The 25244-nt window shown below is 28.8% G+C and overlaps 2 protein-coding genes across 2 annotated transcripts in view; both read left to right on the top strand.

Moving 5' to 3' along the window:
• The window catches only part of LOC123305292 (Golgi-associated PDZ and coiled-coil motif-containing protein-like), a 31629-nt gene extending 13636 nt beyond the window's left edge, over positions 1-17993 (top strand). Inside the window, exons 3-7 of the mRNA XM_044886975.1 lie at positions 11186-11654; positions 12844-13079; positions 13984-14234; positions 16269-16400; positions 17039-17993. Coding sequence (XP_044742910.1) covers positions 11186-11654; positions 12844-13079; positions 13984-14234; positions 16269-16400; positions 17039-17075 — 1125 coding nt within the window. The 3' untranslated portion in view covers positions 17076-17993. The remainder of the gene's footprint in view (positions 1-11185; positions 11655-12843; positions 13080-13983; positions 14235-16268; positions 16401-17038) is intronic.
• Positions 17994-18224: 231 nt separating this feature from the next.
• LOC123290839 (putative uncharacterized protein DDB_G0282133) lies at positions 18225-21409 on the top strand. The gene is made up of 5 exons (XM_044871183.1): positions 18225-18232; positions 19438-20403; positions 20512-20751; positions 20926-21218; positions 21264-21409. The coding sequence occupies exons 1-5, from the start codon at positions 18225-18227 to the stop codon at positions 21407-21409; spliced, it is 1653 nt and encodes a 550-aa protein (XP_044727118.1).
• Positions 21410-25244: the final 3835 nt, after the last annotated feature.

Genomic DNA, 25244 nt, shown 5'->3' with positions numbered 1-25244 from the left:
AATTTTGGTCTACTCTAAAGTCAACACCATAAGAAATATGCGGCAGTTGATTTGTCTACCTCTTTCCGTTCACTATTAATGCATATTTGAAGAAAGACTTCAGACAATTTATTGTTTGTGATGCGCACGCAATCATTATTTATTTGTTGTTTCTGTCTATACAGCTGTCTTAAGTCATCACACACAAAACATTTTCTGACGAGACTTCCTTTGTCTTATACATAAGAACTTCCATAAAACCTCTTCTTACTTCATATATTATAAAGGCTAACGAGATACTTTACAAATGGTATACAAGTTGATAATAGTAATTACGTTCATCTGTTAATTCATTGACTCACACATCTAAATAAAGATACGTTTATTGCAAATACGGTGGTAAATGATTGTCCACGAAATATCTATCAAAAATATCTTTATTAAAAGTAGTCTTGATCATATTTTTTTAGGCAACCCCTTGCAGGAATATTTGTTTTATATTTTACATTTCATAAAAAATAACTTTCATTCGATAAACAGATGGGTGAAGGTCGACCCTACTTCGGATCTTGTACTATAAAAATATTAAGACAGAATATTAGCCACTTTTAAAATAAATTAATTTTATTTAATAATAACACTGGATATTAAAAATTGACAGAATCTAAATTTAGGATATCAACTTTAAACTTTATCAAAGTCAAGATGTGCTTTCACCTGGAGGCACCAAAAAAGGGTGAAAACAAATCATGAATGTAAAAATTTAATACTGACATCAATATCCACAATTTATTATTGAGATTAGGAATAAAATTACATCTTGAATCCGATTACCAATAACATCCCATAGTTCCAGAGGAAATATTTAGAAATTAAATTACGCAATTGAGTGAACTGAGGTTGTCAGAGCTTTTCACCGAATCTGTATAAGATGGAAGGTTTCCAATTGGCACGTAGATAAAGTTATTGGTTTATTGTGTCTGATGTCATACTATCCAAACTCGTCCTTTTTTTAACCCCTTAATATTATCAAGCGGAGTTAGTATAAAAACATGCACTATATAAAAGCATCTCGATGCTACGTACTAGTAATGGGATGAATATTCGCGTATTTTTTAACATTCGCTTTGGCAAAAAACGATGCGAATGGTTTGCGAATGTTTTTGACAAAAAATCATCATCATTTTGTATAATAAATTGCAAAATAGCCCCAAACATCACTAATATGTTTATTCATATTTTTAGATCACTCTTTAATCACTGTTAAATAAAAATTAAAAAAAAAAAAACTGAATTTTACTTTTAATGGACTTATATGGTTTGTTTTTAATGGACTTATACGAAGGACTCTTTTACACTAATGAAGAATTATATGTACTAGTTCGACCCGTGGGGAATTCCGCTCCCATGGCTACCGTAACCCGCGACTACCTTGTATTCGGGACTAAAAAACAACAACAAATTTTGTAGAAAAATCTAAAGTAGTTAAATTAATATTAGCGGAACATGTTTTAAAAATAGTTTCATTTGATTCACTTCTTAATAATGTTTTCAGTTTTAGGAAAACATCTATAAAAACTGTTACATTCGAATCATGTTTGCCTGATACACTTATTATCTAACTCATTTAAAATATAGATATATTTTTTCGTTAAAATTATATTATTATTATTAGCTTGTTCTAAGCGATACAATAATAATTAGCCAAGCCAACATGATATAAGCTTGAAAATGAGGGGTGAATCATGGATTTTGATCAAGGAATAAGGAAGATAAGGTATAGGCAGAAGTTAATACATTAGAATTTATGAGCGCTTCTTTTGAAAGTTAACATTCGCATTCGCGAATATTGGAAATAAACATTCGCGAATGTACAAAATTCAACATTCATTCCATCACTAGTCCACACCTCCTTAATATTATTGAATGGGATTTTTTTGAAATTAGACACTGTGGATCAACAACCCGAATCTACATACCAATTAGCAAACTTCTATATTTCATAGTTTCGAAAAAAACTGTTGGAACCGAATTACACAATTTTTTTTCTACAGAGAAAAAATTGAGTGAATCCATCGACATTAATCGGTCAGAGGTCGCCCCTCGGTCGCCTCGACTGCATGCTAATTTTGTAATTTTATAGATTTTTACGAAAAAATTGTTAGAAATTTCTGTTTAAATAACATCATTCTAAATTAAATATATACTGTAGGAAATGAAGCAATTAAGGTTGCAATTCTGGAACAATATGACTTTTTATGGTACCCGACTCAAAATGTATGAGTTTGTGGAACAAAGTCATATCGATTAGAAAGTGTGCTTTTACTATGCGAACGCATTTTGGAGGATTTTAAACAATTTTATCCCTTGGATCTTTTCACCTCTCCTCACCGTTTCAAAAATATAAGCGTTATAAAAATAAATTCGCATTTTTAAGCCAAAATTTTGCCATCAACAAAATTGACGATTATAGTATGATTGTGATCAACTATTAAATTTAGTAATAATAGAAATTTTTATTTTGGACTATTCTAAGAACTTTTTGTGTCTTGTCATTTTTCATTTCACGTCGCCATTTTCGAGATATACGCGTTAAAAAAAATGTAAAGCGCTTAAATCTCGAAAAAAGCGCGGAGACGGTTAGGTAAGTTGAAAAATGAGTTGAATGAGTGAAACAAAAAGTTCTTCATCACAATCATATGTTGATGACAAAATTTTAGCTTAAAAATGCAAATTTTTTTTATAATGCTTATATTTTAAAAAACGGTAAGGAGAGGTGAAAAGAGCCAATAATCGTTAATTTCGACAATATCAAATTTTCATCAAAAATAGGTTTTTTTTTTCATTCACTTGTATCTCAATAACGGCGTGTTTTAGGAAAAAATGTCATGAGACAAGAAATGCTTGTAATACCCCAAAATATAAGGTCCAATGACTGTTTTCTCAAATTTCTTGATTTTTCAGCAAAATTAGAATTGGCAAACTTTTAAGCACGCGCGTGCTTAGTAAAATCACACTTTCCAATCAATATGATTTTGGTCTACCCACTCATACGAACATTTTGAGCCGTGTCTCATAAAAAGTCATATTGTTCCATAGAATTGCAACCTTATGATCTTTTTCCGGATTTGTAAGAGCCCTTAGTTTTGAACTAGTGCTTTTTCTTGTTACCCACAATTTTTTGTAGAAAAGTAAATTTTCAATTTTAAGTTTTTATTTCCCAATTTTGTACTCCACGTGAGTGCAACTTTGACATGTTATTGCAAATTTTATCAACTACTTATAATTTAATTTTAAACGAATCCTTAAAATTTTGAAGCTCAGTTAAGTAAGCGTTTGTAAAATGAAATTGAAAATAAAATACCTGATTAGTAATTAGGTTTAACGAACGCACAGTTGTATTACATTGAACTATTTGATACAATACTTGATTAATTATAACAATCATAAAAATAATATTTTTCATTTTTCTCACACATTTAAGTAAGTAAGTACTTTCAAATGTTTATTTACTTTTATGACTGTATGCAAATTTTAATGATTTTATTAAAACAACAACAATAACACCAACAGATGATAAAACAACACATGTTCTTCAGCTTCAGCTTCAAATTGAATATCATAATGTCAGAATATCTGCCGCCAGAGTTGTTTCTTTATTATAAATAATAACATTATTGTGATTTTTTAATAATCTTACAGTGATGTATAATGCAATCAAATTAAAAGACGTGTATGACTTAAAGTTTTATTTATTGTATATTTATCGTACTTTAAATATTATTTTTTTGATTGATAATAATTTTAGTATAATCTGTGTGTTTGGGTCAATTTTTTTTTATATTTATAATTGAGGGCATTTATTTATTTTAGATAATGTTATAATTTTGTGGAATTTCCTGTTGTGGGTTAATACTATTTATATAATGCCAACCGTAGTATGCTTTTAGTTATCCGCCTTTTTATTGTTAATTAAGACAGGTGTATTCGTGCAATGTGATTGGGTTATTGGGTGTATGTGAATTTGCCACATTACCCATAAAAATGTAGAATTACACTTGATACCATAACAAAATTTGAAAGTTATATTAAAATTGATTAAAAAAGGAAGAAGTTAGAAGCATTCAATGATTGTTTCCCGTCTCTTTCTTGCAAAACTAAGTTTTATATGTAATCTATATTGTGATACTCAACAATGACATCACTTTCAAAGAAGTATCTTCTTAATTAAAGAGAATTGAAAAAAATACACTCGAACCAGGACTCGAACCCGGACTTCTTTTCAATTCTCTTTAATTAAGATTACTAGACAAGATATTTGTCAATATTTAGTTTACGAATGTGTAACATATTATATATCAAAATTAGTCGAATAGACCATGATATAAATATCGTGTGCATGATTAAATGTAAACAACAACAATAAGTAATAAATCTTCTTCTTTGATTAGGAATTTTAAACGTTCATATTTTGCAAACTTCTAAAGACCTGCTTCACTTTTCTGCCTGTAAAGTGAGAATTCTTTACTTGAAGTGATAAAAAAATTTAGTTATTTATCATTTCCAGTTTTAGTTATTTAAATTGTTGAATAATAAAATTTAAATATAAAATACTTTTTATTGTACTTAAAAGTAGAAAATAAAATCAATTTAAACTATTAAGGATGATTCGGAGATTTTGCAAATAGTTATAATCAGGTATGAGTGATTCATAGAAATAATTATTTTCTATTTTTTAGTACAATAAAGCTTGTCCTTTAGTTTAAACAGTATTTTTTATTATACTTTGTATATATGTATAATATATATCAAGGTATACTAAGTTTAGTCTCTAGTTTGAAACGCTTTAAAATATTGATGATATGAACAAAATTTTGGTATAGGTGTTCATAAAATCACCTAATCAGTCCATTTCCGGTTGTCTGTCTGTCTACCCGGAAGCACGATAACTCAAAAACGAAAAGAGATCAAGCTGAAATTTGTATAGCATGCTCAGGACGTAAAAAGGGAGGCTAAGTTCGTAAATAAGTAACATAGGTCATTTAGGTCTTGAGTCCGTAGGACACATCTTGTAAACCGTTAAATGTTCCTTAACGAAAAACAAACAACTTATGTTTGAAAAATTTTTCGTAAACAGCACTGTTTATCCGCGAGAACGCAAATTAGGCAAAACTTTGGTGTCCATTTTCTCCAAAACTATAAAAGACAAAGAGTTGAAAATTGGCATGTATCTTTAACTATTAGTCTTGGGAAACATTCTCGAAAAGCGAAAAAAATTATAGAAAATAATTTCGAAAATTTTTGAAATTTTGGAAAACCAAATAAATAGTTCCAGGCAAATTTACAGTCTTCTGCCTCTTCTAGAATCTCTCTGCAAAACTTTACAAGTTTAAAATGTATTATTTTTCAATAAAACCCAGAAGATTTGGAAATTTTGGTAGTACTATGGTAATATGGTACCGTGGATATATTTTGTTTCCCGTTGTGATCTAAAATTCATCGAGTCGGGTTGCCAAGAATTTAGGCAATACATTAGACTTACATGAAGCTGTGGAAAAATTTTGACTTAGGTTATGTTTATTTGTAACTGAACAGAGATACTGGCCGCACAAGCGGAGAGAAATAATAACACTATTGTGTCAGTGATTTCATGAATGGGTTATTTCGCGAAGCGGAGGTGTCAACTGGCTACCTAGGTCACTTGATTTTACACTGGGGTGGGGCTATATCAAAGATAAAGTTTCCAACAATTGAAGTGCTATTATACGCAAAATCGAGCTGCCAATGTGCGACAGGGTGATGTGTGGCAGTACTTTTTCCAAAGAATGGAAATTTGTAACCGAAGTAGCCATTTAAATGATATTGTGATCCACAAGTAAACGGAGAGTTTCTACTTGAAATTGAACTAAAAATAGAATTACGATTTTAGCAAGAATTTTTTTTATAAATTTAAAATGACACCTCTTATTGGAAAATCCTGTACTTGTAAGAAAAGTTTACGCTGTCAGTTTCCATGATCGGAAATAATATCTTCATGTTGAAATATCTATAGATTCGAAAATACGCTGTCTGGTTCAGTTTAATATAATATTTGAACATTTTTCGGTACATAATCCGAATAAATTTAACTGTCCTATACAACAATATTCCGGGTTTAATGATGAGACAGGCTCTTCTTAATGACACAGACAAATACATTTGAAAGAGATGCATTGTATATGTACAGATGCTCCAAAAGTTAGTAACCAATTTTTTAAAGTTCAACCTTTCTACTACGAAATAACTTAGTTATTTTACAGATTACAAATTCTTAAAACGTAACCCATGGAGATTTTTTTCTCAACCTAATAGTAGTTTAAGTTCGTTTTATTTAACCGTAAATGAAAATTTTTGTTTTACTATTTATGCTATGGAATTCCTTATTATCCAGACAGCTGAATGGATTTTATTTATTAAGGTATCGTAAAATTAGTCTTGCAACGCTAAGCGTACTAGGATATGTTACGTTAAAAAAATAACATGGTGGCTGTGTTAGTAAAAAAATTCAAATGGGAATAATAAACTTCTAAAATACTTTAATAAATAAAATGCATTATTTCATCTGGATGCTATGAGGGAATGAACTATACCATGTTCATACATACTAGTAAAAAATTACCTCTTCCTTTTCGGTCAAGTAAAAAGAAATTTTAACTATTACTTACACTTTAAGAATCTGAAATCAAAATATAAATGTTAATTCATTGTGGAAAGTTATTCCATTTTAAAATGGGTCCCTTAGTTTTTGTAACACCTTATATTATGTATACACATAAAATGCAACAACTTTATAATTTTAGAACAGAAATTCTTAAAATGTTTGCAAATAATCTTATAACATATTTATATAAAAAAAAAAGCCAAATACAAATTTGAGGCTATTGTCTCGCTATGGGCATATATGAATTCTTAAATTTTGTATACTTAGTAAAAATATATAAAAATTTTAAATCGATTGACTGTCTCTAACCTAATTAAAGATGGTATAATTAACATGGAGAGCATAGAAGTTGTGTTTTTAGCACGTTTTTTAATTCTAGAAAAAAAACTATAATTAGAAAACTAAAAAAATTAGAGAAAAAAATATTTTCAAAAAACTAATTGAACATTCATGTACTTGTTCTGAGTTTGAAAATTAAAAAAAACCAAAATTATTGATCGTTTCATTCTTGAGATATAATTACTGAAAGTTATTTAATTTTATTGTAGAACAGAAACAATTATATTGGGAATGTAAGTAGTTGAAGACAGATGTCTATTATCATACAGACTTTAATACGATAATACGAAGTTAAAAAGAATACTTTTGATGTTAAAAAGATACATTAGAGTTAAAAAGAATTCTTTATTTGACTATGTAAGTATTCTAAGCATGTGTATTAATGCTGTTAATATAGTACATAGCATTTTTACAGGAGACAAACAACTTAATTATCGTATCTGCTACCTTTTAAATTCAAAATTCATATTAGTAAGGATAGAAAAACTAAGCTCCACCTTTCATTTTGGAGTAACGTAACGAAAATTTGGTATAAATATTCATTGATGATACTAATAGCATCGTAAAACGATGGGCTTACAAAATCCCAAGATAATTATAGTAAGGATCTGATTTTCTAAGGATGTTTGTATTTTTCGAATTCCTATCATATTTAATTTAGAAATAATGGGGATCGGGGGGGGGGGGTATATAAAACATATGCCGGAGAGGTTAAAAAGTGGAATGCACTTTTTCGAATCGTATTGACAGTCGCAAACATCTTCCCTTTTGTCTCTACATCTTGTTGTCAATGAGTTTCTTATAACATATGAGGCAGGCACAAAAATCGTCGAAATACGAAAATCAGATAAGTCAATTTCTAGAAATTCGATGCACAAGCCACGATTAAAACTTCATTCTTTTATTACCAAACTTACTGTTATTGAAAAACATTCTTTAAAATGGCAGCCAAAAAAGCATAGTAATTTCGCTCACGATCTACTTTGGCACATGGGGAAAATAATCAAATTGCGTATACATACTACATTAAAAATTGTTAATCTCGGTTTACGATAAAATACCAAAGAAGAAATTATAAGTTTTCTGAACAATTCAATACACAAGCCACGATTAAAACTTCATTTTTTTTATCAAACTTACTGTTATTGAAAGACATTCTTTAAAATGGTAGCTAAAAAAGGATAGAAATTTCGCCCGCGATCTCCTTTGGCATTTGGAGAAAAGAACCTGCGTAATATACATCCATAAAAATTGTCAAACTCGGTTTAGGATAAAATACCAAAGAAGAAATCATAGGTTTTGTGAACAATATTGTTAATTTAACTCTCCTGCATTATTTTAATGTAGAGATTCCTGTTTTTATACGAGTGATTTTGGTTAATTTGTCAACCTCGAACTTGAATAAAAACGAATTTAACTCGAGTTCGTTTGCACTCGAGTTACCGACCGAGTAGATTCGATGGTACAAAGAAATAATGTTTAATTAATTTTTTGTATTTTATTTCATATACAGGATGGACCATTTTAATCTATACAACTAAATATCTCGTTTTGTAGTTAACCAATCAAAAAATAACTTTAAAAAAAGTTGCAGAGTTTGGAGGACATCATGGACACAGGCGAATGTCCTCTATTGCTCTTGGCAACTTTTGGCTAAAACATTTTTCCGTAGTTAACATGTTTCCTATAAATTAAATGCAATAATGACATATTTTTAAGTCGCAATTCTTCCGAAAGCTAACGTATTTCGAAAAAAATGCTTTAAACAAAAATTATTAGTTTTTTTATGAGGATCAACTTTCTAATTTAAAGTGTTATTCTATCTCTTATTGTTTAGGATCTAAATTGGCTATTAAAGAAATCCGTAGGACTAGGTCCTACCTGGTGTCAGAACATAATGTCCCCCATTAAACTCTGCAACTTTTGTTTAAGTTATTTTTTGATTGGCTAACTAAAAAACGAGATATTTAGGTGTATCGATTACAATGGCACATCAGGTATATTAATAATTTTGCTGATTGAATGAAACTATTTAAAAATGAATGTATCAAAAATTTCCTTACTATTCGATATTCCCTTACAAATCTTGCTCGAGTTGCAGGGAGTGTAAATAGTTAGCAATTCTTTTAGTAAATCTGGCTCGAGTGCTAGACTGGCTCGAAAAAAACTCGAGTCGCATCACTAGTCCAGCATGTATGTACCTATGATGTAAGATATTGATGTATTTGCTTTCCAGTTTCTTAAGCGGTTGTGGTTTTCACTTTACTAATTGTTTTAGAAGCATTTGATTTAAATTTTGAAAATCTTTCACAACTACATTTATGCAGCAGAGGATAAATTGATTAAAAATTAAATTATTTGTTCGTTATATTCTCAGTATAAATCATAATTACTAGAAATTATAATTTTGACTTTTTTATTCTCTGCATATTTCTAAGAATAAATGTATATTAAAACTTGTTTATCATAACATTTTATTTGTTTTGTAAATGACTTGTGACGGTCTCTGTTAATAACTCAGTTGGTAGCCAATTTATATATCTTGAATATTTTTTAATGAAATTATTATTACACAGTAAATTGAAAATTTAGAGCCGTCAACACAGCGTTGAAATTTATGAAAGATGTTTTATCATTATTTTCAAATTTTGTAATTTGCAAGTTAGGCCTTTTATTTTTCAAATTATTTATTTCGTTAAATGTTAACTAATGAAATTAGTAATATTGGCGCATCAAAAATAACTGTCCAAATTTAATAAATATTGCCATGTTCAATCTCAAAATAAAATCGAAAAATGCGATGTTGTATTTTTGAATATATCGAAAAAATGTGTTTTTTTGTTTGCGTATTTTTAACTCAACGTCGTTCCTTAATATTCAGTTTCTGGAAAACAAATTTTAATATAAATAAGATTTTATTTCACTAGCTGTAAAATTATCATTTCTGATATCTTTTACTGAATGCGAAACACGTGAGAAAATGATTTATTTGCGCCTTATTTAAAATCTATGCTCCACTTGCGCCAGTTACACCAATTCGTAGACGCATCAATCCAAAAATAACTATTCAGTTACACCAATTTATGTTATTTTCTTGAATACTTTTAATGCATTTTAGCATTAATCCAATTAATCTATGAAACGGCTTACAAAATTGCTATTAGGAAACAAAAAATACGTTGTTATAGAAGGAAACAAGCCAAATGAGTTTTTTGTTGACGACTAATCAATGACTAAGTTAACCAAAAAAATTCGCAAAAGTTAACTTGCGATTAAAAAAAATTTGACGCACAATGCAAAAAAATTAAATTAGAAAGTTCTAGATCTAAAAAAACCTATCGATTGGCGTATGGTAAGTCCGATTTGGATAGGTGCCGAGAAAACTTTTAAAAATGAGCGAAAATAGTCGTTTCTACATTTGCTTATAACTTTTTTTCTTTTTCGATTTTAAATTTTATATATGGTGTTTTGATATATAAGTTGTGAGTAATAGATTCACAAATCTTCAATTTTATTTTAGCAAAAAATTTAAAATTTTTCGAAAAAGGACACCTTCGTAAAAACTTTCCTCTTTTTTTACAACCTTTCAAAATCACTAATTTACCCCACCTTGAATAAATGTACCTAATTTAAATAATCCTGCAGGAAATTTTTTCAACGAAAGGTTTTTGAATATACAGCTTGAATTTGCTTATTTATAGCTTTTTTATGTCAATTTTTCGCCATATTCCATTTTTTATGAAAAAGGATACACTTGCCTTTCATGTGCGAACCGTTTCCCATTGCCATGATCTTTGTTCATGTATATCTCCGAAATAATGTGTTTTGTACAATGTATACATTAAACGAACACTTTTTACCTAGAAACACTTTATGTCAAAAAAGGCAATGAGTTGTAATATCTCCGCGAAAGATTGGCATGGAATGGCTCTAAAAAAACAAATTCAAGCTTAATATGCAAGCTATCCTATAGGTTTTGACCATTGACGCTTTTATTCAGAAAAGTGACAGTAATAACATTTAAATTTTAAATAATTTAATCAAGGATCAATTTCCATTTGATATGTGCATTGACCTTTTTGCCATAGTCCTTGGCTATAAGTTTTTAAGTAAATTATTCCAAATTTATAATTAACTAACGTTAGTATTATTTGTATTTGTTTTCAGGCTGAATTAGTAAATTTACGTACAGAGTTAATCAACGCTAAAGCAAAAAAGGAATGTTTAGAACAAGAATTACACACAGTTGTATTAGAATTACATGCAGCCCAATTATTAAATAAACTTCCAGCTCACACCGACAAAAATAACATATCAAATACTACAAGCGGCTTAGCAAATAACAATAACACAACAACATTGGAACCACAAGAAGTATGTCGAATACAAAAGAAACTACAAGAGGAATTAGAAAAATCACCAACACATAGAAAATCATCGATGCAAATCAATGAGGATAAAACATTATTACAGCAATTAGCACATTATCGTAACGAAAGTATACAATTTCAAAATGAAAATACAGCACTGCGCAATTCAATATTGGCATTACATAGTGAAGTGTATGGTGCTCGTTTAGCTGCTAAATACTTAGATAAAGAATTAGCTGGCAGAATACAACAATTACAATTATTAGGTGCGTATTTCACTCAAACTTTCTTTCTGGTGTATACACTAGCTTAGATTGCGTATTCACTTTATATATTCCCTAAATTTTTTTACAGGGCTTTGTTAAATACTATACTTATAGCAGTCTAAAAAACGTTGGTCACGTGATCCTGATTAAGATAATTTGATCGTCATATGTGAAAATAGCGTTTAAGTGAGGAAATTTAAATTTCGGAACCTCTTCGTTTAAAATAAGCCCAAAATTCTATAAAAGTACTAGCGGCTCCGACAGACGTCCCGTGAAAACGTAACTCCAATTCATTAATACCTCTACTACGTTTAGCCTGTCCGCTGATGATTACTACATGGTAGTCTAGATACGTATTTATATGATTCAAAATTTTCTTCTAGCTCTTGCAGTTTTAAAACCTCAGTTGGTTAAAGCGTAACCAATCCCGTAAGTGGTATTCCTAAGGTAGCGGATTCGATTTCCGCCATCACCACAAAATATTAATTTAATTAATGGTTGTGATGGGCTGGTGTAGTGCATGGTATATGCATGAAAGAGGTGTTTTCAGGAGAAAAGGTGGTAACGCATATCACAATGGGCTCTATGGCCTAAGTGTGTCTCTCGTGGACAGCCAATATAACCTAATCTAACATTATTTCCTTCGGTTTAAGAAATAAGTGCCAGAGAGTTTCATAACCCAAATGAAAACTTTGCTGGTATACAAACTTGAAGTTACTTTTTAGATCTATAAAACGCTGTAAAAATTTCAGCCCGTTCTCTTCAAACTAGGGACTAAATTGAATCATGATATGCATGTAGAGTATAAACGGAAATCGTCATTTTTTTTCTAAAATTGAAAATCCGAATTGTTTTCATTTTACTTTTTGGAAAATGGCAAATGAGAAATGAAGAAGTCAACTTTGTTTTCTGTCGATTACAACATTTTAACTATTTAATGTACAGTAAAGACAAATTTCGAAGTGCGTTTTTCTTTTTACATTGGTTTGCACTGTTCTTAAAATATACATAGAAATGTTTAAAGTTAAGAAATGGTAAAATTACTTTACCTACTATTTGAGAATGATCGTAACCTATGATCGCTTCTGAGGGATAAATTTTTAAAGTCTCATCTAAACATTTAAAAAAACATACAAAAATAATGAATAATTTAATTGTACAAATATAATGAATAAAATTTTTGCTGTAGGTAAAGAAATGCGTGGTGACGTTCGTGATAAATTATGGCGGCAATTAGAATCTGAAATCTTATTACAACGGCATAAAACGGTAGTTAGAGCATGTCGTCGGAATAACAATCATTCAATTACAAATGGTAATTGTCCGAAAACAGATGTGAATAGTATAGTTCCTATTGGATTGAGTGATACTCGTCTAGTCACAGTGAAAAGAAATCATGGGCAAGGTTTAGGCATTAGTATTACGGTAGGTAAAAAAAGTTGTTTTAAAATGCTTCCAACATAAACAAGAATTTGTTACCCAAAACTAAATTGCTAAGCTAATATTTGTCTCTAAACTAATTCTGGAAAACTGGCAAATAAGAATAAAAATTCTGCTTTTCAGAATAATCGAAAAATGTTAATTTTCTCTGATTTGAGGATATTAAAAAAAGAAGTCTAACAATACTTGGTTGGTTAAAATTCGTGTTATTTTAACCTTTAAGTTAGTTAAAGTTTTACATACCCAAAAAATTTCATCCAAAAAAAAGCCTTAATGTTCTCTTTTAATACAATTATTTGTTTTATTTTTCTTATTTAAATTTACATTATAAAATTTTTACTTTTAAAATTTCCAAAAATCGCTACAAATGCGCTTTTTTTATACCTAAATTAGGTCAAATGATATCATAATTTTATCAAGGTAACCAATAACAAAAACAATTTTAAGTTCTTCTGCAAATAGATAAATGGCTTTATAAATCGTTTCAAAATTGATATTTTAAAATTTACTCCGAAAACTCATTCATCTCAAAAAATATATTCAAGGTAATATATTTCTTTGGAAAATCTGTACCAAAGCTACGCTATGCTATTTTCCACTAAACGGCCAGTTGAGTTTATGTTTTCTTTCTTAAAATAATAATTTTAAAATCCCATATTTGATTATTATCCTATCCAATTGCCGCAAAACACGCCAGTCTTGCAAAATTTGCGTAAGGTTAAATTATTAGTTTGTGTTTGTCTGTTTAGTAAAAATCGGATAAGAAACCCTATTAAATTGAATGAAAATTATCGAAGTATGCTTTTTTTTTCTATTTATATTCTTTAAATCCCTGAAATAAATTTAAAATAAAATAATATCTATAAATTAAAAATATAATAATACACAGGGTGGACGGGAACATGGTGTACCAATCCTTATATCAGAACTAGAACCAAATGGTCCAGCTGCATTATCAGGCCAATTGTATATAGGTGATGCAATATTATCCGTAAATGGTATAGATTTAAAACAAGCGTGTCATAAAGAAGCAGTTCATGTTCTGCAACAACAAACTGGTGACTGTCTTTTAATGGTGCAGTATATTGCAGCTGAAGATAGTGATACAAATTCTTTAAGTGAAGATGGATATAATTTTCAGTAAGTTATTGTGTTTTTTTATTTTATTTCATATAATAATAATAATTAATTATTATTTTTATGCACCTAATGATTTATTTACTCAACAAAATAATTACGTTTGCTTAACAAAATAATAATAACATAAAATAATCAATTAAAGTGTGTCAATAATTATTGACAAACTATAATTATTTCACATTATCATTATTTAATGACAATCTACAGTGCAACCTCGATATAACGAATCTGAAGGGAACCAGTAAATATTCGTTATATCAAGTAATTCGTTAAACTGAGGTTAATTTGGTCTAAAATTCGTTATAAAGAGGAAAAAAGTGTCGGAACCTCTCGCGACATGAATTACATACTATGGAGTATACTAACTGTCATATATTGGTGGGATTTTATACGTTATATAAAGGTTTTGAATTGACGAATTTCGTTATTTAGAGGTATTTAAATTTTTTATGTAGTTGAAAATTCGTTATAAAGAGGCTGTTCGCAAAAAATATTCGTAATGTAGAGGTATATTTTATATTGACTCTTATGGACAATTCAAGGGGATTGCGAAAAATTTGTTAAATCGAGGAATTCGTTATATTGAGGTTCGTTATATTAAGGTTGCACTGTATTTAGTTATAGAAACAATTATTAATGAGAGTAGAACTTTCGAGTATATCAATAAACTATATCAATCTTAGTGCAAAAATATCTGGTTATTGGCCTATAGCTCTTAAACTACAAATATTACGGCAAAAAGTTTTGAATGAAATTTATTGGAAATTATATGTTCTACAAATTGCTTATCACCATTTTGAATATACCGTGAACCGTTAACTGTATATTTAGCAATAGCCATATTAAGAAAAGTTTGGAGCGGTATAAAAACCTATGCATTATACAGAAAAAGAAAAAAATTCCGAATTAAAGTTATAGAAAATGTCGTTTTGTATGAAAATGATCCCTACCATTTTTGTTTACGATGTCTGGTTCACGAAATATTTGATAAAACGTGTTTTCCAAGATGGCTGCAGAAGCGCATGCCCCTGCGTCCCGCCAATTTGGATTTACACTCGGAGGATACCCCTAAATATGTTCCTAGACGAAAAAATTTCTGCAGTAAATTGCAAAAAAAAAATACCCGGTTATTGGCCTATTTTATCAATACAATAACAATAAGTTACTGTGAAATTATAATTTTTTTGTCACTATGATAATATTTTGGTTTTCATCAAACTAAATCATCAATATTTCTGCATGATCAATGATATTGCCAATAGTCCAATGTTGTTAATATACTGAGTGTTTTGTATATCATGCCCAATGTGAATTCAACGGTATATTCAACTTATATTGTAAAGCTTGTATCATACATACAAGGAAATACTACTTAATGTTGTATACTGGGTTGTTTAATTTATATCTTGGCATAGTACATTTCCCACGAGTATGAGAGAGCACGCATGTATACATTCAGTAATACGTACGCGTTGAGTTGCACACAGTAACAGCAGCTGCAGAACCATCGTACAGCTTAAAGAGAACCGAAAAATGACATTTTGAACTGTCAAAAAATGGGAAAAAAAAGTTCGCGACTCCAAGAAATAATAGGGGACATTATAATGGCGGCGGTTGAAAAGGGTAATAAATAATATATAAGAAAGTATTCCAATTCTGCAATGCATGATGGAAAATTTTAGTATGCCTTGACATACTCGTGGCGGCGCAACCGCCTGACACATTTCCCATCATGCATTGCAGAATTAGAATACCTTCCTATATATTATCTTAGAAGAGAATGTAAGCATCTATTTCCATGGTATAAACAAAACAAAAACCATATATCATATAATCTATTTGTTCACAACTTTAGTTCGTAAGTCGATTAGTATAATTTGTTTTTTATGCCATTTAATTATATTTTCTAAGATAATGCTTACACCCTTTAATGATTTTAAAGTGATTACTTTTTGGCTGATGACACCGGACCTAAATCTTTATTGAATTGATTAAGCGCTAAATACATAATAATTTATATACATTTTATTTTAGATATCGTTTTTTTGACACAGAAGTATGCGATTCAAATGATCCAATAAATTTACAACCCCTTTTACATGGAACAGGTGCAATGGCTAATACACCAACAGCACCACGAACACCAGATTTTAATGAACAAAGTCGGTGAGTGTCTTTGTAAAAACAGACAAGTTTAAATTGTATGAAACCTTGATCAAACCGCTCGCATCATGCGGTTATTTTTGCATGTGGACCAATATTTTATTTTAGTTTCTGTTCAGATTCTTCAATTATTAAGAATATACAATTTTCAGAGGATTCAGGGGAACGGGTGTTTAAATGTAGACTACATCGTTTTGTATTGTATTATTGCTTTCAGACTCATAAAATTACTTTCAGACCTCTCGCTCAAACTCGAGCTAGTGGGCGTAATATATACTTTATATTTATAAAATCACTCAAACAAAATTTTATGATTCCGATGAAGCGAAAATAAATTGCTAAACGTTAAAGTAATAATATGTTGACTACACTTCAACACCTCACCTGTGTTCTTTTAACTTTAAAATGATTTAAATAGGCTTGAAGTGATTCATATTTATGCCTGCGCTGCGCCAAATAATTTTTTGCCACAGTAAATGGCCGCTATTTTCTCGGGCATATGCGCATCACTTTAAATTAAAAAGAACAGAACATCTTTCGTCTCTGATAACTGTATGATTTATTTTAATTATATTTTGGCTTCTTCCACAATATTGTTTTGTGCAATTTTTAGATATATTAATTTGTTTTTATTTTTTAAGTATGAAAAAATATTCGATATTTTATTATTGGCAATAAATATGTAAAAGAGCATTAAATATGCATTTGAGCTCAGGACAAAATAACTTTACCCGAATTTAAAATTCGAAGCGAAGAACCAGAAAAATTCATAGAAAGTTTTGAAGTAACTTTTAAATAAAGTATCAACACCTTAAAATTTAAATTTGGAATAACGAAACCTCACTGCATTGTTTTAAGTCGAACAAATATCTAACTGTCTATTGACTGTATAAATTGTTTAGCACACCCAATGAACAATTGCCTCTTTGTAGTAGGTACACAAAAAGTTTACTGAAAGGGAATTGGAAATGTGTGAAAAGACAAGAAATTATATTTTATGCCTAAATTCCATCCGAATATTTCCGAGTATTCAATTCTTAATAGATATAAAATAGAAAAAAACTTGACTTATTATGCAAAATACTATTAGTTAAATTATCGTTTAGATACATATTATATTTAAATTATTATCCACCTTTACAATTTAGTAACTACTAACTATCGAAATATTAATTTTAAGAAAAAATTTTTTTTTTGTTAAAGCCAAATACTTTATTCCATAGGTAATATAAAACCATAATCTGTAAATATTTCCATCTTTTATAAAATTTTTACATTGGTAATCAACAATAATTTGTGGTCACTGCATAAGTTTAAAAAAAATCGTTTTTTTATTGAAATAGCATTTTTGATGCTTAACCCCTGACAAAAAAAGAGGACTGTTATAAGTTTGATCGCAATGCTGGGCAAGTTGATGTCCCCAAAATGCTCTTTCTTGACACTAAGTAAACTTACTAACAAATTTTCAACCCTCCATCTCAATTTGCGAGTCCCTAATACATCACAGAATGAAATGAAGGTAACGTTTTAAACTTTTAACGTTACCTAGTTTTCATTAAATTTTTTAGATAACCATAGTGCAATTACCAAAAAAAAAAAAAAACATTTCCCTATTAAAAAATGGAAATATTTGAAGTGATATATGTTTAGAAGAAAATTATATTATTTTATATTAAAATTGTTTTTCTTCTGTGTTAATATGTGAATAGTGAATACGTTATTACTATTATTAAAATGTTTAATAGCTTTTATTTTGTAAATAGATTTTTATTTTTAAATTGTATTCTTTTTTCACCTCTGCAATTTATTAGTTATGCACTATTATAAATGACTGTGTAATTGATTTTTTTTCTGTGCTGTTTAGTAAAAAATATATTATTTATTTATTGAATTTTCTTTTATTTATTTATTTTTTTTTTGTGAGTATTCATTACTTTATTTTCTATTTAAATTACCAGACGTTCCATTCGTATGAGAGTTAAAATAATTATAATGTTCCTAAATTTAGTAGTGGACACTTGCATCTGATTTTTTGGATTAATTCAAAAGAATATAAGTAAGATTAAAAATTTTAACCAGGAAACAAGTTTAAAAAAAATTTAGTATGAAAAATCGAAAAGGATAGAATAGCATGCATTTATTTGACATTCTAACAACTTATCTTCTGAAATAATCATTGCACTGAAATTTGTTTCATATCATTCGAAAACTTAAACTACCTTCTTTTAAGCCCTTGCATATTGTTTGGTAAAAAAAATTTAATCACTCCCCCACCTTTCGTTTTTAAAACATGTCAAAAAGCAGTCTTTTCAATATTGTAGGCATCTGACCACCATTTTGTAAGAAAAGATGGTCTATAAATCTTATCATGGTTTTTCTCTTGCTACTTTTTGACATATTTTAAAAACGAAAAGTGCGAGTAATTAATTTTTTTTTACAAAACAATAAAAAAAGGTAGTTTCAGTTTTGGAATGATATGAGACAAATTTCTGTGCGATGATTATTTCAGAAGATACAGGATTTTAAATCCAGAAGCTCTTTTCGAGGAAAATAAACTTGCGAGAGATCTTAGCAGATTTATTGTAAAATTATTTTTCAATTTTGCTACGCTTCTAAACTTCATATAAAATTTAGGGATAACATTTTTCACCCTTTCAACTCTCCGTACAAAGCGGTAAGAGGTGATAAAAGTTTTTGGGCCATAGATTCCAAAACTAGAACGAGTATAGAGTAGTACAAGAAAGAGTATCAAAATTTTAAATCACAAATTTTTGAAATAAAAATCAATCTATGTAATCTTGAGTAAATATTGAAAATATTATTTAAACTAACTTTTTTTAAGTTCATACATATCTTGAAAATTAAAGAAGATTATAATTTATAAGTTTGATCTATTTGTTAAAAACTTTTGTTATTTGTGCCTTATTTGTTTCTTATTTTCATTACGAATACTTTAAGAAAAAAAAATTAAAAACTCTCATACGAATAAACGTATAAATAAACCAAACTCATTATTAAATTATATTCTTAATATTAACAGGAATAACTCTGATGATAATTTAAGCTGCCCAAGTAGTCCTAAAAATACTTTAACTATACCTAATTTAAATACACATGAAGATAATCCATCAACACAAGACGTAATTCAATCAAATACTACAGAAGTTGATAATAATCACAATAATGATAATAAAGAAAATGTGCAATTATCAACTGAGGATAATATAAAAAACAACAATATGATAAATCCTTTGGATATTGAGACTACAATAAAAACAGAAAATGAACGTAATCTACAAATACTTGATAATGATATTGAAAATACATCAGATAATGTGAATAACTTTCAAAATAATTCTAATTTAGATAATAATAATATTACATCATCAGCTGAACAGCATGATATGTTTTTTCAAAATAATTGTACGATAATAAATATTGAAGAGTCACCACCGGATATTAAAAATACAATAATTGATGAATTAAACTTAGAATTTGATGCAAATTTGAACATTTCAACAAATTCATTACTATATACCACCGAAAGTGATAATGCAAGCTCACCAATTCAAACAAGCACTGACAATATTATGTCATCCGATATTATATCAAATAATTCAGATTCACCAAAAAGTTTTATAAAAAATAACAATGAAACAACCACATCATCACCAAAACCCACAACAGCATTTGTTGTAAAAAATTTCAAAACTGAATTATACGAACCAAAAGTATATCGTAATAATATTGTTGAATTCACTGAGAAAAAATTAGATTATCCACGTGATAATTATCAATCCATATTAGATTCACCTCCAGATGATGACAATATACCAAATAAATCATATTTAAAAGATTTTTGTTATGATAATGAATCAACTACAAGTGACTATGTAACCGATACAGTTTTAGGTATATTTGAGAATATATCGGTAGCTGGAGTATTAAGTGATGATCATAAAGATATATCAGAATTGGAAAAAACGCATTTAACAAATTTATTAGAGTTACAAAAATTTCAAGAATTTTGTAAAAACGATGAAAATTTATGCAATAATAATTCAAAAACATATTCATCAAATTCTGAATCATTTTCAAATAATTCATCAAAAAGTGGTTTTAATGCAAGTTGCCTTAATGAATCATATGAAAGTTCACCAGTACATCAAACAGATACAATGCGTAAAAATACACGTAAATTAAAGAATCGAAATAAGAGTCATCATGGTGTTAAAACATTACAATCAATATTTCGTTCAAATGATTATTTATCCAGTGATATATCAAGTGCTAATTCAGATTTTAACGATGATCCAAACGATTTAAAAACAACAACTCAATCGAATACAAAAATGTTTAAAAAGAAACATTTAAAAAATTTTCCAAAACCAATTGAATCGTCAGATGAAAAAAGTTCACCTGATTTTGAAAAACCGCCCCCACCACCATTCAGTGGTTATTATTCAACAAAAAACAAGGTACCCGAATATTGCAGTGAATTTGATAAAAATATTCATGCGTTTTTAAGTGAAACATTTGCTAAAACCGAAGTTCAATTACCAAATTTAAAAATTATCAATAGTGTGCAAAAGACACGTGAAAAAAGTCCAAAGTTAATCAATCAGGATACGACTTCTAAAACTCAGATTGAAAAACATAAAGAAATTCAACAACCTCAAAAAGAGAAAGATACTATTGAAGGTTGTACCAATTTTGTCGAAGGATTTTTAAATAGTACTACAGAGACACGATTAAATCATCAAATCAGCCAAGAGAGTGAATGTTCTGATGAGAATCCTGTGGAACTTGTTCAATATGGACGTAACTTAAAAATTGTTAACCAAGATTTAATATCATTTCATGAAGATACAAAAAATACTGATCCCATTTACATTGACGAAAAGAAATTAAAAGAGAACAAAGAAAAATTACTTGAACGGTATGTTCGTGCAAATCAAAATTTGTTAAATATTGAAGGTAATGGTGACCCCGATTTTGGTACTCCTGTCTAAACGAGATGGATACGGTAGTATATTTTTTTATATTTCTTGTTAAATTTTTCATATTTATTTTTTTTACTATAATGTCTTGTCTTCTGGGATTTAGAATAGAACTTCATTTCTTACAGTTTACAAACTTACGTATTTATATGTAACGCAATAAATAAAACACTCCCAATCAAGATATATTCTATCTTCAAGTCGTGATAATAGAGTTGTCAATGTGAAATGTTTTTCTAATTTTAACAATCAAAATTACACCGTTCTAGAGTTTAGTTTTTTCTGAAAGAATTCGAATTAATTTTTAATAGCACTTTTTATTTTAGTATGGTACATACTAAGTCCTTAAATTTGGTACCTTAACTTTCATCTAAAGATATGTAAATATATCTTAAAGTTTCATTCATTGTTTCAGGAAAGTCCTGGACATTAAAAGTTAAATTAATAAATATAAGGCTGCACAAAGTTTTTTCTATGCCAAAATTTTTTAGCAGTAACATGGAGCCAATAATTTTTATAAATAAGAAAATTAATTTTTCTCGAAGAAAGATTTTCTTTGAATTTTGATCCCACTTTCACCAAAAAGATATAATGCCATTTTTTGATAAAATTTGATCGAATTCAGATTATAACGAGTTTAATATTTAAAAAAATGCAAAATGTCCATTTACAAGGCTGAAAATGTTAAATATTAAATTTTCGATTTGTTTACTAAAGGCCTCAGAATGAAATAGTTTATAATTACACTTTAGAATTTTGTTAAACCATTTTCAAAGATTTATCTGAGAATTTTGATACAAAATTTTAGAATATATGCGTTAGTGTTTTTTCTGGGGTCAAAAAATCAAAAAAAAAATATTAGACTTGTTTAAAACAATTTTTAACATCATTTTATGTCCCAACATTTTTTTAAATTAACGGACCACATACAAATAAGTAAGACAAACTTTGATGCAGCCTTAAATTTAAAATGGTTACTAAAAATTACCTGACTCCTTAAGTAAATGACCATATTATAATAACAAAAAATTTGGATGAAAGTTTTAAATTCCAATTTACTTACACACTTAATACAAATATACTAAAAAAAAATTATCTGAGCGAATAAATAATACAGAAATAAAACCAATGCAACATGCATATTGTCTACAGGGTTCGTCCTCTTTTATGTCGATATGTAAACATTAAATAACTTTGGCATTTGTCAACCATTTGAATTGATTAAACATGTTTTTGATAGTTAGGCATGTTTTGAATAGTGACGCTGTACATTGAAAATAGCCGTTCAGTTGTATTAACTCAACATGCACATATTCATCGGTTGGTGTCAAATTTTGTCGAGCAAGGGGCAGTGGAAGATCCCAAGATGCTGTTCATCAACGGCCAAGGGGTTACAATGAACTGATTGAATTTGTTAAAGCTATTCAATGTTTACATACTGACTTAAGAGATGGCGCTCTCTGTATAAGAAAGTGGTTTCGTTTAATATGTATGGTATTAGGATAAAATCCTGATAGTTCCAATAGACAGAATGCTACTGGGACTTGGATAACTTTCAAGCTTGTTGTATTGAATATTTTACATTTGTTGTAAACGGTCTTTGACTTTTGACCAGTGGCCTGATTTTGCTAATCTAGTGATTACATGACCGCTTTTATTGTTAGTGCCTTGCCATTAGAGCACCGAGGCGTGTGGCAAAATTACGTAATAGCCATTCGACGTGATTTAATAGCAAGGTATTAAACGCGAAATATAGAGGCCCAGGCTGAATTCCTATCGAATGTGTAGTGTTTTCATTTTGCTCTTATTTTTAAAAAAGTTACACGACTTTGTTATAGAAGTTAATTCATGTTTTCTTCAAATATTATTTCTCAAAACGTGTTTTTTAGCGTTTTGCTCGCTTAGTACTAGCATCAATTTTAATAAATGTGGTGTCATTTCCAAGATAATTTTCACCACTGTCAGAGAAACCACAAACTTTTATATTTCCTTTTATCATATTTAAGGAAAAAAATTGCCAATGTTTAAAAACTTTTTTTATATAAAAATCTATCTATACATACCGCGAAGATCGTGTGAGAGTGATACAATAATAGTACACGAACAAATGTAAAAAGAAACTAAAGTCTCTGATATACGAGATCTGATTCAGTATATCGTGGCTTATACATCATTACCGCGCAAGTAACAATTGATAAGTTTTCAGGAGAAACAAAAAAAGTGTATATTTCTTTTGAAATTGTGGAATAAATCTATTAGATTTAGTTATGATTGTATTCGTTAAAATAAGTGTAATTTTCGGAAGAATATCAAAAGAAATATACACTTTTTTGGCTCTCCCGAAATTCATCAAAAGTTTCTTGCGTGGTAAAGTTATATAAGCGACTAATCGACGATATCTATTTCAATAAACTTTCTATAGTAAAACTCTTATTGATTTTCAAGAAACTATCTGCTTGATCGAAACTTAATTTATTGCTAATATTTGGTAAATTTTATTGAAATATAAAAATAACTGCTGAAGCACAAGTTGTATATGGACAACTACTACGTGTACATCGTTGCTGTTCGTAAAACAAAAGTTAGCACATCATATTGAAATTTTTTACTAGCAACAGGAACTGCGCATTCACGGAAATAATATGACATACTGCAATATACTTTCCATCAATAGCAATTTTTGTCGAGCCGTTTTTCCTTTCACAGTTTCAACGGTCTTAAATCATGTTCGTTTTAATTGCACATTTGACCTTGAGGGACGCATGGTGCTAAGCCAGGCAGCTTATCCATAATATTGGTCTTTGTTTTTTTTAAACTTTGGTGTTGAGCGGAAACCCTTAGGTGGCAATGCTGATTGTCTGTTTGATCTTCAAGAACTTATTGAAGCAACTTAATCCTAAATATATTTTATAAAACGCCTCTCATAGTTTTGAATTGTAAATTTTTTCATTAGACGTTTTCTCTGCTATCTTGGAAACATTAGAAACTCCTAAAAAATAATTATTCAATGATTGTTATTTTTTGTTTCCAAACAATCAAAATTGTATTTTTACATAAAATAATAATTATATGACAAATATTTAATTATAATTTTCATTTTTTTTCTATTTAGTGTTAAAAATAAATTTTGGCAATAAATTAATTTGATAAAAATGATTTACTTACCCAGACGCACAAAAATCATTTGTTTTGTCTAATATGCGATGCTTAATATTTGTGACATAATGGCGCTGAAATTTTAATAGGGCTTTTCATTTACGAAATGATTCTTTTTTGTTTCGGACTCTTTTTAATCAAGTAAAGACATATCTTATATCTTCTATCCTTGCCAAAAAGCGCTGCTTGAAAAAGATATATATTTACTTAGGTTGAATAGTTTTTTGACAACTGTCCGAAACAAAAGCAAATCGATGGAAAGGTCTATTGAAAAAACCAATAGTAACATCATCTCCGTTGCTTGTAGCCTCATCTCGCATATCAGACACACAAAATTAAAAATATTTAGCAGTCCTTTCTTTAATTAATAAAAAAATAATTGACAACTCTAATCATAGATACTAAGTGCAATTCTCTTCCAATTCAAAACTCTTTCATTTTTAACAACACTATTTTTATTCTTCTTGATTTTATATTAGAGAAAATAGCGATATTTAGCAAAAAAAAAAACGAGCTTGTTTAAAAAAGGCAGCTAAAATTTAACAGAATTTGCTAACTGTTGCTAAAAGTTTTATTTTCAATTTAAATAATAAATTGATACAATCAGAATCGACTGATATATTATCTAAAAAACAATATGCAATATTTTGTGTAAATCAATATTTAAGAAGATTGTAGAAACCGATACTTA

This window comes from Chrysoperla carnea, chromosome 1 (assembly GCF_905475395.1).
Source record: "Chrysoperla carnea chromosome 1, inChrCarn1.1, whole genome shotgun sequence".
In the NCBI taxonomy this organism is placed as follows: domain Eukaryota; kingdom Metazoa; phylum Arthropoda; class Insecta; order Neuroptera; family Chrysopidae; genus Chrysoperla; species Chrysoperla carnea.
Note: the sequence above shows the minus strand (reverse complement) of the source record. Positions and strands in the feature narration are given on the sequence as shown.